The following is a 15346-nucleotide window of genomic DNA, read 5'->3' as shown; positions in this document are numbered from 1 at the left end:
TTTCCCCTCAGAATCAGTGATTGGTGATTGAAAGCATTTGCAAAACATCCGCAAGGAGACCTTAGTATTATTTTTATGGGGGGGGGGGAGTGAAAAATAATGAGCAATATTTTTTTTAACTGAGAGAAAAGGGCCCTTCTTGGGTGGAGTAAGGAACTTAGGAGCACAGCTTAGGTAATGGTTAGTAGAAACCTTTGAGATTTGATAAAATGTGGATTTCCTAGGAGGGAAGCACAGAAAGAGCAAGACCTTTCTTGTCCTTGTTTTCTGAATCTGTGCTTCTTACATAACTATATTATTATAAACAGTGTGCACTCTGGAACCTCCTAACTTTTTTTTCAACACACATACATACATACTTACTTGCATGTATATATACATATATATGTGTGTATATACATACACACACACAAATATATATGTATGTATATATACATGCAAGTGAGTGTGTATATATATATACACACACACATATATTTAAATTTGAATATTATCATTTTCATAAACCCTCCTATCCTTTGTAGAGCACTTTAAAATCAACAAAGCGCCTTCCTCTTCGTTATCTCATCTGATCACCGCAGCAACCTTATAAGATAGCTGAATAAGATAAGACAGTATTATAATAGAAGGGCAGAACTGTAGGGGATTTTAGAGAGACAGCCTTATTTTGCAGGTCAAGAATGTGTAGCCGAGAAAGAGTAGTAGTCAGGGCACTTCTGATCCCAAGTATCAGAAACCCAATTCAAGCTGGGTCAACAAATCGGGGATAATATTGGCAAATATAACCAAAAAGTCCAGGCTGTTAGGCCTTCGGGAATGGATAGATCTCGATATTCCAGCAACATCTTCAGGAATCCATCACTTTCCATCTCTTGACTGTTTTTCTCTGTCTTGGCATGGATCAAGGGTCACGTCTCCCACAGTGGTGATAAGATGGCAGTTCTTGCGGAAAGAAACATATCTCCCTTACGGTCTTTCTAGCAAATGTCCTAGGATTGCATCTCATCAGGCAGCCTTGTCTGACTGCCTATTTCTGGACCAATCCACGTGATTAAGTGGACCATGTGCTTACTTAGTCAGACCTAATGGCCTGGAGGGGCAGTTAGAGGGAGTGCCCACCCCGCCCACACCATATGGACTGAGAGGGAGTCCTCAGAAGAAAATTGAAGTGTTGTTCTTCTTTAAAGGGAAGGGTGAGTCTCGATGCTGCCCGGACATAAGCAGTTTATAAGGCTCTATGTCATTTTATGTAAAGTGGTTCTATAGTTTGTTGTTTAGAATCCTGGTGTGTAATATATATTGTTCTGAGTTGACGTTTCCCCCACTATGTACTTTTTCAGCACAAAGTACATGGTCTTTTTCACCTTTGTACTTGCAGGGCCCATGGTGGGGGCCAGCATAAAGGAGGTGCTCAGGACCTTTCCCCCAAGAGCACACGGCCAGTCTGTACCACATCCAAACTTTAACCTGAGACTGTCTCCTTAGGACGCCTTTCAGTCCTACCATCCTGTTTCTCATGTGTACTTGTCCATTTTCATACTTTCCATCATCATTTCAGTGTTATTTGATCAAAATATTAGAGTGGGTGGTGGCATTGGCCCTCCAATTGCATGTGTCTTACAGGTGGCTTGAAGGAGTGAAGGAGTTATCCATTTCATTGTATCAAATATAAGAAAATCAAGACTTACTTTTCCCTCATTGCATTCAAATTCTTTAGATTGCCATATATCTACAGGATACATACCCTTCAACTTTATTTGAATGAGCAAAGTATCCTAGAACTGAGGTGGCTGTGAGGTGTCGTTTGTTTTTAATGCATGGGTTCTAACCATGGAAAGGGTAACTTCTATATCAACAAAATGAAAACTGTCAAAATAGCAGCTAAAACAGCAACAAGGTTAGTTTGGAGGTTAATTGTTATATAGTACAAAGCCCTGTTGAAGACGGAATTACCAAGTTATTTAGCTGTGTGCTCCTGGATATGGAAACTTTTAAACACAGACACATCTGTTATCTTAGGGATACATTATATCCTTGACAGCCCACAATTAGGAGCGTTAGACCAGACTCGACTCTCAAGATGAGCTGTCCTTGCTACCTTTCTGCTGCCAAGCCAGAGAGAATCCTTTTCAATTTTAGCATCTTTTACTTTGGATTTTTCTTTGTTGCTCCTCCTGCCTCTGACTTCGGTGAAAAACTAGGGTTGCTTCTTCCTATTTCGAGAACAACAGGGTCCTTATGAATCATCTTGTCAGAAGCGCCAGGAATAAATCTGAGGTGTGCCCTGGAAAGGAGGGTACATGGCATGTTTCTTTTTTTTTCCCCTCCTCAAACAGGTAGCCTTCAAGAAACATATTATTCGGAAGAATTTGCTCTTAAAGAGGCAGAGATTCCCACCCCCTCCCCCAAAGTTGTCAACTTCGTCTTTCACACAAGAGCTTTAGAAACAGTCTTGCTTATAAAAGAAGTCCACTAGAAAGGAAACCCTCTAAAATTATTCAACAAAAATTTTTATGAAATAGTGTCCATGTGCTGGGTGCAGTCCTAGGCAATGAACACAGACAAGAAATCCTGTTCTCATTTGGAAAAAAGAAAAAAGGGGTGGGGGGGGGGAAGCTCCAGGCTGCAGAAGGGCAAACAGTAAACGGATAATGAAAATAGTGTGTTAGATGGTATTTAGTGATCTGGGAAAATAATAAATCCACAGGTTGTAATAGGCTGGGTATGGAGGGCGATATTGGAATAAGCACTTCATGCAAACCTCGTTGGGAAATCCCATGTCTTCCCTTGATCTAATATCGCTTCTGTGCACACACCATCACTCCTTATGGTTGGGCTTTTGAATTAGTTCTGTGTCTCGCCTTCTTAGTAGCACAGAAAACCCCTGCACACATCCTGGGAGTGTGGAAAATGAACAGTCCTTTAAGTCAGCATTAGTCCATGCCCCTACAGTTAGTCTTTTTAATAATGAGAGAACCTCTCCTGTTGGACTTCCTTGGTTTTTTTTTTTTAATTGAGGTATCATTGACATGTAACATTGTATTCATTTTATGTGTACAATATAATGAATTCAATATTTGCATATATTGCAAAATGACCACCATATTGATACCAATAACTCTTGTTAACGTCAGTCACCATACATAGTTAACAGAATTTTCGTGTGTGTGATGAGTATTAAGAGCTATTCTCCTAACAACAACAAAAAGAAATTAAAAAAAGAGAGAGAGAGAAAGAAAAGATTTATACTCTTAGCAACTTTCAAATGTATGCTGTAGTAGTCACTATGCTGTACATTATATCCCCAGGATTTATTTATCTTATAACTGGAGGTTCGTACCTGTTGACCTGTTCACCCATTTCACTCAGTCACCATCACTTGCCTCATCTGTTTTCTATACTTATGAGATTCGTTTTGTTTTGTTTTTTAGATTCCGCATGTAAGTAAGATCATACATGTATGTCTTTCTCTGTCTGACTTATTTCACTTAGTATAATGCCTTCAAGGTCCATTCCACGTTGTCACAAATGGCAAGATTTCAGTCTTTTTTATGGCTGAATAATGTTCCATTATATGCATATATGTATATAATCCTACACACACACATACATATATATGCATATATACATATAGGCATATATATATATATATTTCTTTGTTCATATATCCATTGATGGACACTTAGGTTGTTTCCTTCTCTTGGCTATTGTAAATAATGCTGCATGAACCTGGAGGTGCAAATTTATTTTCAAATTAGTGGGTTTTTTTTTTTTCAGATAAATACCCAGAAGTAGAATTGCTGTATCATATGGTAGTTTTATTTTTAATTTTTTGAGGAATCTCCATACTGTTTTCCATAGTCACTGCACCAATTTATGTTTCTACCAACAGTGTGCAAGGGTTCCCTTTTTATTCACGTCCTCGTCAACGCTTGTAATTTCTTGTCTTTTTTCAATAATAGCCATTCTAACAGGTGTGAGGTAATATCTCACTGTAGACTTGATTGTCATTTTCCTGATGATTGGTGATGTTGTCATGTATTTGTTTATTATATGTATGTCTTCTTTAGAAAAATGTCTATTTGGGTCCTGTACCTATTTTTAGTCAGGTTTTTTAGTTTAAGTTTAATTTGAATTCTAGTTAAAATACTGTGCAATATTGGTTTCAGGAGTAGAATTAAGTGATTCATCACTTACATACAACACCCAGTGCTCATCATAACAAGTGCCCTCTTTAATACCCATCCCCCATCTAGCCCATCCCCCACCCACCTCCCTCCATCAACCCATAGTTTGTTCTCTATCATTAAGGGTCTCTTGGTTTGCTTTTCTTCTCTTCCCCCCACTTCCCATATATTCATGTTTTGTTTCTTAAATTCCACATGTGAATGAAATCATATGGCATTTGTCTTTTTCTGATTGACTTACTTCGCTTGGAATACATTCTAGCTCCATCCATGTCATTGCAAATGGCAAGATTTCATTCTTTTTGATGGCTGAGTAATATTCCATTGTGTGTGTGTGTGTGTGTGTGTGTGTGTGTGTGTGTGTGTGTATACCACATCAATTGACGGACATTTGGACTCTCTCCATAGTTTGGCTATTCTTGATAATACTATTGTAACTATTGGGGTACATGTGCCCCTTCAAATCAGTCAGATTTTTTTTGCTATTGAGTTGTAAGAGTTCTTTATATATTCTGAGTATTAGCCCCTTATCAGATATATGATTTGCAAATATTTTTTCCCATTCAGGAGGTTGCCTTCTCATTTTCCTGATGGTTTCCTTTGTTGTGCAGAAGCTTTCTTATTTGATATAGTCCACTTTTCTTCATTCTTGAAATAACATACTACCTCCAGGTGATCTGCAAATTGTTGGTCAAGGTATTTGGCATAACCTGGGCAATCTGTTGTCGTAATACATGAGATTATTTACATAAAGTACCCTCTAATTTTGCCCTAAAAAAAAAGTTTGACTAATACTGCAAAATTTGAAAAGTAATGCTGCCCCAAGACCTACTCAGATATTAATAAAAATTTTAAAACTTGTTGGCCACTGATTCTAGGATGAGTTCACTGGCATACCTAGTATGGGGCCCAATGCCCCAGTGCCTAGAACAGAACAGTCAATATATGTTTGCAAGAGAAGACTTCTGTGTATAATGACTATGCAGGTTTCAGCCAGCTGCTGGCACTCAGAAGGGGAGAATGGTGAGAGGGGTTTTACTGGTGGATTTGAAAGGAATGACTATAAAGGAAGAGGGTGGTGAGTAGCGGGTTCATGGAAGAGGAGAAGCCATCCTGTTGGGGACAAAATGAGGGGTGAGATTGGATTCCAGGATAATCTGAGATGTCTATGAAGGGCGCCACAGATCTGGGAATCAAGGATCCGGGAATGAGGTTTGGAATGAGAGCAAGATTGAGTTGAAGGCCAAGCTTTGGGAGTCAAAGTAGAGAGGTGACCGCTGGAGTCTGGAGTAGATACAATGCTGCAGATGGGGTAAGGCGCTCTGACTGAATTTGGGGAAATGCCATCATTCAGGAGTGGGAGAAGGAGGAGAGATGAGGGCAGGAAACAGGAGTTGAGGGGCGATTACTTCATGCCACTGCAATCATGGAAGACTTCACAGAAAAGGGATCATTTTAGTTGTTATTAACCCCAGCCCTACCTCAAGAGCCTGAGCTCTGTAACCAAATGCTAAATTGTATCATTGAATTCCCCACCTAATACATAAAAACTAATGAATTTTTTTTTACTATTCTCTGTTCTAGGCACTTTACGTAAGTAGCTCAATGAATTATTAAAACAAGCTGGGAAATGATTTTCACCATTTTAGAAATGAAAAACGAGAGGTTCACTCACTCGCTCTATGTCACCCGGCCATTTAGTGGTAAAGCACAACTCAAAGCCAGTTTGATTCTAAAGCCTGGGCTTTTGGCCACTGCACCATCTTCTGTCTTCATGGTGCCCCAGTAAATATTTGATTTAACCTGGTCTTTTGTGGGGTTGATTTCTGGCCGGTTTCCTCTTGTGCTGCATTTCTCGTTTTCTACATATTCCATTCTTTAACATCTCCAACCAGATACTTTTAACTGAAAAATCTCTAAAGTTCTTACCTTTATGGGGGCTTTCCTGGCCTTCTCATGTTAACTGCAGGCAACCTTCTTCCCCTGGCCCCGTGAAGAGCTGAATTCAGAGCCCTAACGAGATAAGCAAATAACACATAAAGTGTGCATTATACCCTCCCTTTTATAGCATGGCACACCAGGGGCTCAGAGCCACTAAGTGCTTTTTAATCACCCCAGATTTGCCAGAGTATGTCCTAATGACACTTCCTAAAGGGCATCGTTACTTCTACACAAATGTTTTCTCATAAAATATTTGTTAAAAAATGCCTTATAAATCCTGTCTTGGGCAATTACACCAAATCTTCACACCCTTAGAACCTCTATCAGCAAATTAAGTCTTGCTTTTCCTATTTCTCAATAGTCCTCAGCTGCAGCTTGGCGATGACAGGTTCTGTCTGGAGTCCAGTCTAAATGTTTGGTCTCACACTGACACACTCTGTGAACTGAGTGGCAGACAGTGGTCACGAGAATTAGAATATGTGTGGGGATCATAGTTACTCTCAACATCTTTGAGAGGGAAACTAAAAACGACTGGTTATAATAAGCTATGGATGAGTCAACAAGATTGCCGGTAAGTAGCTGAAAAAGACGTCCTGGTCACATTTTGAGACCTCCGAGAACACTGTGTTCTAAAATGCTCTAAAGATTTGGGAGATGCCTAACAGTTGCCAAGTGTGAGGGGAAAAAATCAGTATACTGATTCAATACTAGCTGATTCAAGATATCGTGTGCTGTCTACCTAATGGCCTGACCATGTTAAACAATTTCAATCAATTGCATCCAAAGAAAAAGGTAATAGCTAAATAATCAAACAAGTAGGATCTATGAAATGTATTTGTGACGGATTTACAAAATCAGTTGAAATGAAGAGGAAAGTACACAGTATGTGTGTACTTTAATCAAGTTGATTCTAGTAATATAAAGTAGTGGGGTATTTGTGGAGTTGACCCCATTGTTTTTGTTTTTGTTTTTTTTAATGAATTTCCCAGGTAGAAGTATATGGCAGGAAACTTGTGACTTATGATTTATTAAGAATCAGAAGAACTAGGGGCACCTGGGTGGCTCAGTCGGTTAAGTGCCGACTCTGGCTCAGGTCATGATCTCGCAGTTCATGAGTTTGAGCCCCCCTGCTTTGTAAACACACACACACACACACACACACACACACTCTCTCTCTCTCTCTCTCTCTTAAGAAAACTAATATTTGAAAGAAACCCTAAAATAAAAATGATCAGCTGTCAGCTCAGAGCCTGGAGCCTGCCTTGGATCTTGTGTCTCCTCTCTCTCTCTTCCCCTTCCCCACTCACGGTCTGTATCTCTCTCTCTCTCTCTCTCTCTCTCTCTCTCTCTCTCTCTCTCTCTCTCAAAAATAAAAAAAGTAAACATAAAAAAATTTAAGAATCAGAAGAATCTGTAAACAGCACTGTTTATTTTGGGGGTGGAGATTTTACACAGAAGAAAGGTAAGAATCAAGGAGATGAGAAAAAGTAGCAGGATAAGGTAATTTGTACCATACTGTCACTGACAGAGATACTAAAATATTTACATTAAATTTTTTTTTAAAAAAGGGGGGTGGCACCTGGGTGGTTCATTCGGTTAGGCATCTGACTTGAGCTCAGGTCATGATCTCAGCGTTCGTGAGGTCGAGCCCCGTGTCAGGCTCTGTGCTGATAGCTCGCAGCCTGGAGCCTACTTCCGATTCCGTCTCCCTCTCTCTCTGCCCCTCCCCCACTCACTCTGTCTCTCCCTCTCTCAAAAATAAATAAAAATTTTAAAAAATAAAATATTTAAACACAAGTATGACAAAGATACCACTTGGTGCATAATGATCTGGTCCCTGGAGGAACCTGTCTTAACTGCCTCCAGTTTCTGCGTCCTTTTGGTCACTGTGGTTGTAGACACACTGGCTGCACCTCAGCGGGGCATGGGTGAGGGCAGGGAAGAAGAGGTGGTTGAAACGGTAGACTCTAGATTTGCCTCCTATCATAAAACGTAACTGCATAGAAATGGTCTTTGTTAATGGGATTTTCCCCCTGTAATCAGGATTACGTTTTCTGTCCGTGGAAAAGAGGCATAGTAACAAAGTAAAGAGTAGAAAGACTATTCAGCCAGGGTGAGAAGCCTTGGATTCTTTCTAGTTCTTTGCAACTTAGTAGCTGAGTGACTTCGATGAAAAATGCTCTGAGAACCAGGTTCCTTATCAGGAACAAAAACCCATACGGGAGTCATTCCAGTGATGCATTGTGTGTGAAAGTGCTTTGTAAACACACACACACACACACACACACACACACACACTCTCTCTCTCTCTCTCTCTCTCTCTCTTAAGAAAACTAATATTTGAAAGAAACCCTAAAATAAAAATGATCATTTTAAGGGAATAATCAACCTTAAATCCAGCAAGCACATGTTTTCATATATTGAGGGTATTTTTAAGAAAAGAGGAGTACACTTCATCAGCTGTTTTCCAGATCACTTTGCAGCTTAATCAGATATGTGTATTATACCATTTTGCCTGCTTGTATCTCTACAGTTCCCACATGGTGACCCTCAAAGAGCATGCTGTTAAGTTTGAGCTGGCGAGACAGCTGGGCCATCGTAATTGTCGCAGTTGATTATAGGATTCCAAAGACACATACTTCCATTAAACTGGCGGCTGAGAAAGGCAGGTTACTCTGCCCAGTGGTAGCTTATGTTAGGAGACCGTGGTCTTGCCCACTTGAGACCTTTGTCCGACAGGCCAGTAAGTTTTGGGATAGAAAAACTTGCCTGCTGGAAGCTGTTCTGCGAGCATTAGAGTCCAGGATGTGAGGCTAGGCTGGAATGAGGTGAAGGGCTTAGGATAAGAAGGCAGAGCTGGGAATGGCTCCCAGGGAAATCTCTGAGGACCAGAGAGGCCAAAAATGGAAGAAGGTAGACACATATGGCAGGTTCCTTCGTTTCCTAGAAAGGGGTCAGTCCGGGATGCCTCTATTTCTGTAAGATTCCTGGAGCTGAGCCTGAGCTGTTTAATAGGATATATATGGATTGGCAGCCATAATTTCCAAAGAGAAAAAAAAAAAAATCCCCTAATTTGAGCCTCCAGGAACCTTTCAAAGGGCTCCAGGATAGGGTTTTTTTCTCCTGCCACAAAACTAGATATTTTAGTAGTTCTGAGGATCTTTCTTAGGACCAGAAGACAGAGCTTTTAAAAAAAATTTTTTTTAACGTTTATTTATTTTTGGGACAGAGAGAGACAGAGCATGAACGGGGGAGGGGCAGAGAGAGAGGGAGACACAGAATCGGAAACAGGCTCTGGGCTCTGAGCCATCAGCCCAGAGCCTGACGCGGGGCTCGAACTCACGGACCGCGTGATCGAGACCTGGCTGAAGTCGGACGCTTAACCAACTGCGCCACCCAGGCGCCCCTGAAGACAGAGCTTTTAAAAAGTAATTGAGCCTTCTAGTACAAGAGGAAATATTTGATCACTTTAGCCTTAAGGAAGAAGCATATTAGATCTGAGTAAGCATAGTAGGAGGGGGCAAGAGATTCCTGTATGATTCTGAGTTTTATTTGAATAGACATTAATAAAATGGGCTGGAGTGGTGATACTCCCCAGGCAAGATTTTACTAATGCTATTTGACAGCTGCATATTCCGAGTACCTAGATTTAAAGAAAGTTGTTAGTTTTGGGGAAGGATCTTTGAAAGACCTAACTATAAATATTTATCTCACTTTTGCTAATAACCCAATTCTCTAGCACTAAGGTACATTTCTATCAAAGCAAAAAAAAAAAAAAAATCAAGAAGGCTAACATATTACTAGGGATGACCTAATAAAGATGAAAATGAGATGGGTTGAAATGCAAAAACAGATTTATGCTAATTGGAATGGTTATAAAAATTTGATTCTGCAATACAATCCATTTAATGTACTTTCCTATTGATTAGTAGTAGCTGACTGCTTTAGCTAGACCATCTTTGGTCAGGGAATTCTGTTCTTTTCAAAAACCTTTAAAATAGATGCTTACGATATTCAGTTATTTTTCACACAGAGATTATTTTTCTATTGGACCCCAAATAGCATATGCTTTTCAATATTGGCAGATTGAAATTGTTTGGCTTAATCTGGAATTTATGAATGAAGAGGAGAAAGTTTTATCGCTAAATTTGGAATATTGGATGTTATTTTAGAAACCAGCTTGGAAGGGTTTTTTTACAGCCTTAGAGTAGAGAATAAGACCATTTGAATAATTCATATAGTCCTAGAAATATTAATCAAATAGTTTGGACAGTGATATGATATATCTTTTCATTTTGACTAACTGCTAATTTTTTTAAGTTCCTGACCAACTGTGATTTTTTTTTGGGGGGGGTGGGGGGGTGCTCTGAATGTTTGTGTTAACTCCTGTGGGAGATTCTTGGGTTTTGATTAAAATTCCATACCAAATGTTAGTTTGTATTGACTCAATGGTGAGTAGGCTGGTGCAAACAGATGAAGAAATGTGCCCCTCCTTCCTGTCATTTTGTGAATGGATTGTGAGGGGTTTGTTAATTTCCTCTTCACTCCACTGGAGCAGATACTCATGAATATCTGCAGTGTCGCAAGACTGTTTTATTTGCATAATGAGAAGAATGGCTTGGTGGAGAGTTGTTTGGGAAATAGGATGATAAAGTACATTAAAAATAGAAATACTTGGCCGTGTTTGCATTTATTCCTGGTATCTTTAGAAACAGTCTTCACTGTGTTGCTCTCCAGCCAAGTTTTCTTTTTTTTTGGAAAGGGTAATTAAGGGGGCTGGGACTCCATCTGCCTGATGGCCCCCTTGCCTGAGCCCTTTCCCTTAGCCCTTGCTGCATTTCTTCTCCAAAGCTAGACTGCCTTGCCCTCACAGATTTGCAAAGTGCCAAATAGGTCTTTCCGACTCTGTTATAGGGCCCTTTCCCTCCTGTTTTCTACTGAATCCTGAAGATAAACTGCCTCCCTCCTTTGCCTTCCATTCTTGTTAAGAAAACATGGTATATGATACATGCATTTCTTTGTAAAGTGAGAGTGCGAGCATCTCAGTAACATTTCTAGTGAAATGAGACACATAAAGCACCCTGACTTCATGCTGAGACGGAAGGGAGCGGGGGTAGCTGAATTGGCTGGAATACATAGCCCTTTGCCTAAAACTGAATGCATCGCTCAGTGCTTAGTATTAGATTTATGGAATGGCTCCTCTCCCAGCCTTGTCCCTGCTTTCCACAATTTGGTGCTTTGTTGCTATCGAAACAGCCTTACTTTCTAAGCTATTGTGATTGTGCAGGGGGAGGAGGCTGGGGCGGGCGGGCAGGGCTAGTAGTAGTGAATGACACAGCTTTGCCAGATGACACGGAGCGGACCTCTGCATCAGCCAAGAGGAATTAAGCTTTGTCACTCCCCACTGGGACTACCTTTCTCCTGGTATGTGCACAAGGAATTCATATGCTGCTGCTGCAGCCACCAGAGCAGAGCCCTGAGTACACTTTGCCACAGAAGGCAGTGAGCAAGAATGATAGCTGTCTCTTTTAAATGCCGTTGTCAGATTCTGAGGCGACTTGCGAAAGGTACCGTGATTTCCTTGTTATTCGCTCAGCCAGTCTGGTGCAGTAGCCTGTAAACACAGTGGAACGGTTTTTACTTTCAAATAGGACTGCCTTTACAATTTATTGTCAGGCAACAAAGAACTCAGTGAGATATGTACAGACATATACGTACAGGTGGAGTCTGCTTTGCTTTTCATCCTTACATCCCGGTCGTGTTCGTGCTGAAATTAGGGGGAGAAAATGTGGCTTGTGCGATTGCCTGTTCTTTTCGTAACGACTTCTTCGTTCGTTGCTGAAAAGAAAATGTGTTTGGGTCCGGTGCTGAAGTTAATATGAGAAACCGTCATTTTGCATAGTGATTAACTGGTCAAGAGGAATCAAGTGTGTGTTACCGTCCTTTGCATGATACATGTACTAAATGCAGCTGGCAGCTTCAGGACGCGCACAGCTGGTGAATCTACAGAACCGTTGTTTATTCTATTAATTTCTAACATCTCATGAGCTTTCTCCAAGGACAGTTTTCTGGTTTTTTCCCTACGTGTTAGAATTGCATGTTCAGAAATGTAGGTAATTTGAAATGCTCGGGTCCTGGGTGATATTTGAAGAAGTTTATTTGCAAGTAAAAACCGTTACTCTGTATCTTATCGTCAAGAATTACTGGCTTGAGATTGTCTTTCTTAGAACTCTAAGATATCAATCACATCTCTCTGTAATATTCACATTATGCTTTTCTTTGAAATCACTCTATGCCATCTGATTTTACTTTGTGTACATTCTGTCCCAAAGTTAGTGAATCGTTGCTTTAAAATTCTGTCCTGGCTACGTACAGGTAGATATGTGAGCCCTTTTGCTTTCTTTCCTTGAGATAGAACATTCTTTAGTGATAATTTATTATTAAAAAAAGAACACTTTACCATTTGTGTACCTGCAAATGTCTTTCTTTTTTAGCCTGTAATATAGACTACTGTCAAGTAATTAATGGGTGTAATTATGCACTAGAAGCTCTGAACCTATAAATATGTTAATGGATGCTATTTCTATCAGTTTAGCTTGACATATCAGAGTTCTTTGATCACCAGCAGTGCAGCTAAAAATGCAATTAATATTTTATTTGGCAGAAGAATGAGCACAAAGCAAATAGTGAGAAATAGATGTTGAGTCAATAATAGGAAAGAGAATAAATACTGTAGCCCAACTTACCGAATGCATTTGCAAGTTGTTTGGATAGCAGAACAAGTCTTTTTAAAAGGTACTTTGGGGAAAATATAGGAAAGACTATCCATTTTAAATGAGGCTGTTAGCACAAGATAGTAAATTCTGTTTTGACATTATCCTCTGCAATTGGTATAAACATAGAATTTCTGTTTGTGAATCACTATTAAAAGACTATCCTTTATGTTTTGGTTTTGGCTAAGACTTTTAAAGACAGGACTCAACCTAAAAAGTTCTTTTCTTAACCGATTTTAGCATCTTCTTGTCTCCATGTTGAGAAGTTGATGCTCCTCTTATGTTATAATCATGAAGCAATCATTTTTAGTCATGTGTATCAGAACTTCTTTTTTAAATCCTACCTACTGGAACCAGAGTGAACCCAAGCAATGTTGTTACAAACATTTTGTTTTTAACCATTGCCAGTTTTTGGAGTCTTCTGGAAGCATTGGTCCCCTGCAGTGGAAGGAGATTTAAATGTTCACTAAGAGAGTTGTGAAAAACCTTGATAAGTGAGTTAAGTATTGATACCTTCTCTGCAGTTGCCATTTCACTTTCCCCCCCCCCCCAAATCTTTACATCTGCTGTTTTCTGTTTGGTACTTAGCTTAGCTGCCAATTGATGACTCAAATAAAATCTATATGTAGAAAGTTTGCCATAATTTGACTCCTCTTGTGTCTGACTGCATGTGAATCATTGGCCGGGATGTGAAACATTGTGTCTGAGGAGTGCAGCGCCTTACCTTGCCGTGCACTCGCGGCTCTGTCAACCAGGTTCAAGGCTCACCAATACTACTGTTGTTCATTGAGTTCTTTGAACCCCACCCCTCTCTGGAGTGCTGTTGTTCTTAGACCGTAATAATGAAACCAAGAAATACAAGTTAAGCGGGAGACAGGAAACCACCAAAATCCTAGAGGGCAAAACAGGTAATTACAATCTTAATGCTCCTTCTTTGTTTTTGGTTTCTTTTTTGGGGGGGGGGGGGCGCGAGGGAGGGGATGATGGGTGGATTTGCACCAGGATGAAGTTCCTTTCTTTCTTGTCTCATCCTCCTCACCACACAGTTTCCACACCCTCACTCGCACCCCTCAAACACACGTATTTTTTTGTACTCACTGAGGACGCAACTACTATACCTTCCCCAGATATTTAGCACAGTGCCCTGCATGTGGTAGGCTCAGAGTAATTGTTTGGTAAAATGAACAGGATTTGCATAGTTGGAATTGGTAGGACTGTTGAATTCTCCGGGAGTTCTTAGCAAATGCTTCAAGTTCTTAACTAGACCCCCGGTGGCTAGAACCTTATCCAGACCTTGGGCCGAGGGGAGGGGAGATGTGCTTCATGTTCTCCGAAACTGCCTTGCTATTATATGTGCTTGATGTCTTCCGGAAATCATAGGGCAATTGCACTGTCTTTTTAAATCTCTTAAGGAGAAAAGAGTACAAGTAAAGGAAAACATTTTCTACACATACCCACACTCTTAGTAGTTTGTTTGGGTCGTTAGGTTCTTCATCCGTCTCTCTCTTGTCCATTTAACAGTTAACTGTTGAGTACCTAATGTGTGTTCCAGGCACTACCATTTTTTGCACTAGAATCCTGGGCTGGGCTTTTTATAGGCGTATCAGGCATTTTTTAATCAATGTGTTTTTAACAGTAAATAAGTGGTTCTTTATCTGAGAATAATTTTAATTTTTTTTTAATGTTTATTTAATTTTTGAGAGGGAGAGACAGAGCGCGAGTGGGGGAGGGGCAGAGAGAGAGCGGGGAAGACCCAGAATCCGAAGCAGGCTCCAGGCTCTGAGCCGTCAGCACAGAGCCGGAGGCGGGGCTCGAACTCATGAACAGTGGGATCATGACCCGAGCTGAAGTGGGCTGCTTAACCGACTGAGCCACCCAGGCGCCCCTATCTGAGAATAATTTTATTTTACTTTTTTTTTTATTTTTTAACGTTCTATTTATTTTTGAGACAGGGAGAGACAGAGCATGAACGGGGGAGGGTCAGAGAGAGGGAGACACAGAATCCGAAGTAGGCTCTAGGCTCTGAGCCATCAGCCCAGAGCCTGACGCGGGGCTCGAACTCATGGACCGCGAGATCGTGACCTGAGCCCAAGTCGGCCGCTTAACCGACTGAGCCACCCAGGCGCCCCCTGAGAATAATTCTAAAGGATCATCCCACACAGAAGCGTGGCCCACAGTATTGCAGCAGAATGTGTTTTAGGTGAACCTAACACTTCTCACATTTGGGAATCGAGTGTTTTTCTTATTAAGGCTTCAAGGGACTGTTACAATTTGTTTGCCTTACTGGTCCTCTACCAAGGTAGAGCCAGAAGAAAATAACCTTCACCCGAAAGGCCTGTCCCTACCAATAGGAAAGGCCTCTCCCTACCAGTAGGAAAGGCCTGTCCCTACCAGTATGAGGGGAACTTTGGGCCAACAATAGACCAAACACCATCAGAAACATTC

The 15346-nt window shown here is 40.6% G+C and overlaps 1 protein-coding gene across 9 annotated transcripts in view; it reads left to right on the top strand.

Annotated features, from left to right (window-relative positions):
- GRIP1 (glutamate receptor interacting protein 1) overlaps nucleotides 1-15346 on the top strand; it is a 687726-nt gene that overhangs the window by 397276 nt on the left and 275104 nt on the right. Inside the window, exon 1 of one of the 9 annotated variants that reach the window (XM_043562970.1) lies at nucleotides 11492-11695. The exons of the other annotated variants lie outside the window; for them this stretch is intronic. Coding sequence (XP_043418905.1) covers nucleotides 11641-11695 — 55 coding nt within the window. The 5' untranslated portion in view covers nucleotides 11492-11640. Of the gene's footprint in view, nucleotides 1-11491; nucleotides 11696-15346 lie in introns of those variants that run through there. 9 annotated transcript variants of the gene reach the window in all.

This window comes from Prionailurus bengalensis, chromosome B4, assembly GCF_016509475.1.
Source record: "Prionailurus bengalensis isolate Pbe53 chromosome B4, Fcat_Pben_1.1_paternal_pri, whole genome shotgun sequence".
NCBI classification, from domain to species: Eukaryota; Metazoa; Chordata; class Mammalia; order Carnivora; family Felidae; genus Prionailurus; species Prionailurus bengalensis.
The sequence above is the reverse complement of the archived record's forward strand: the minus strand, read 5'-3'. Positions and strand labels throughout refer to the sequence as shown.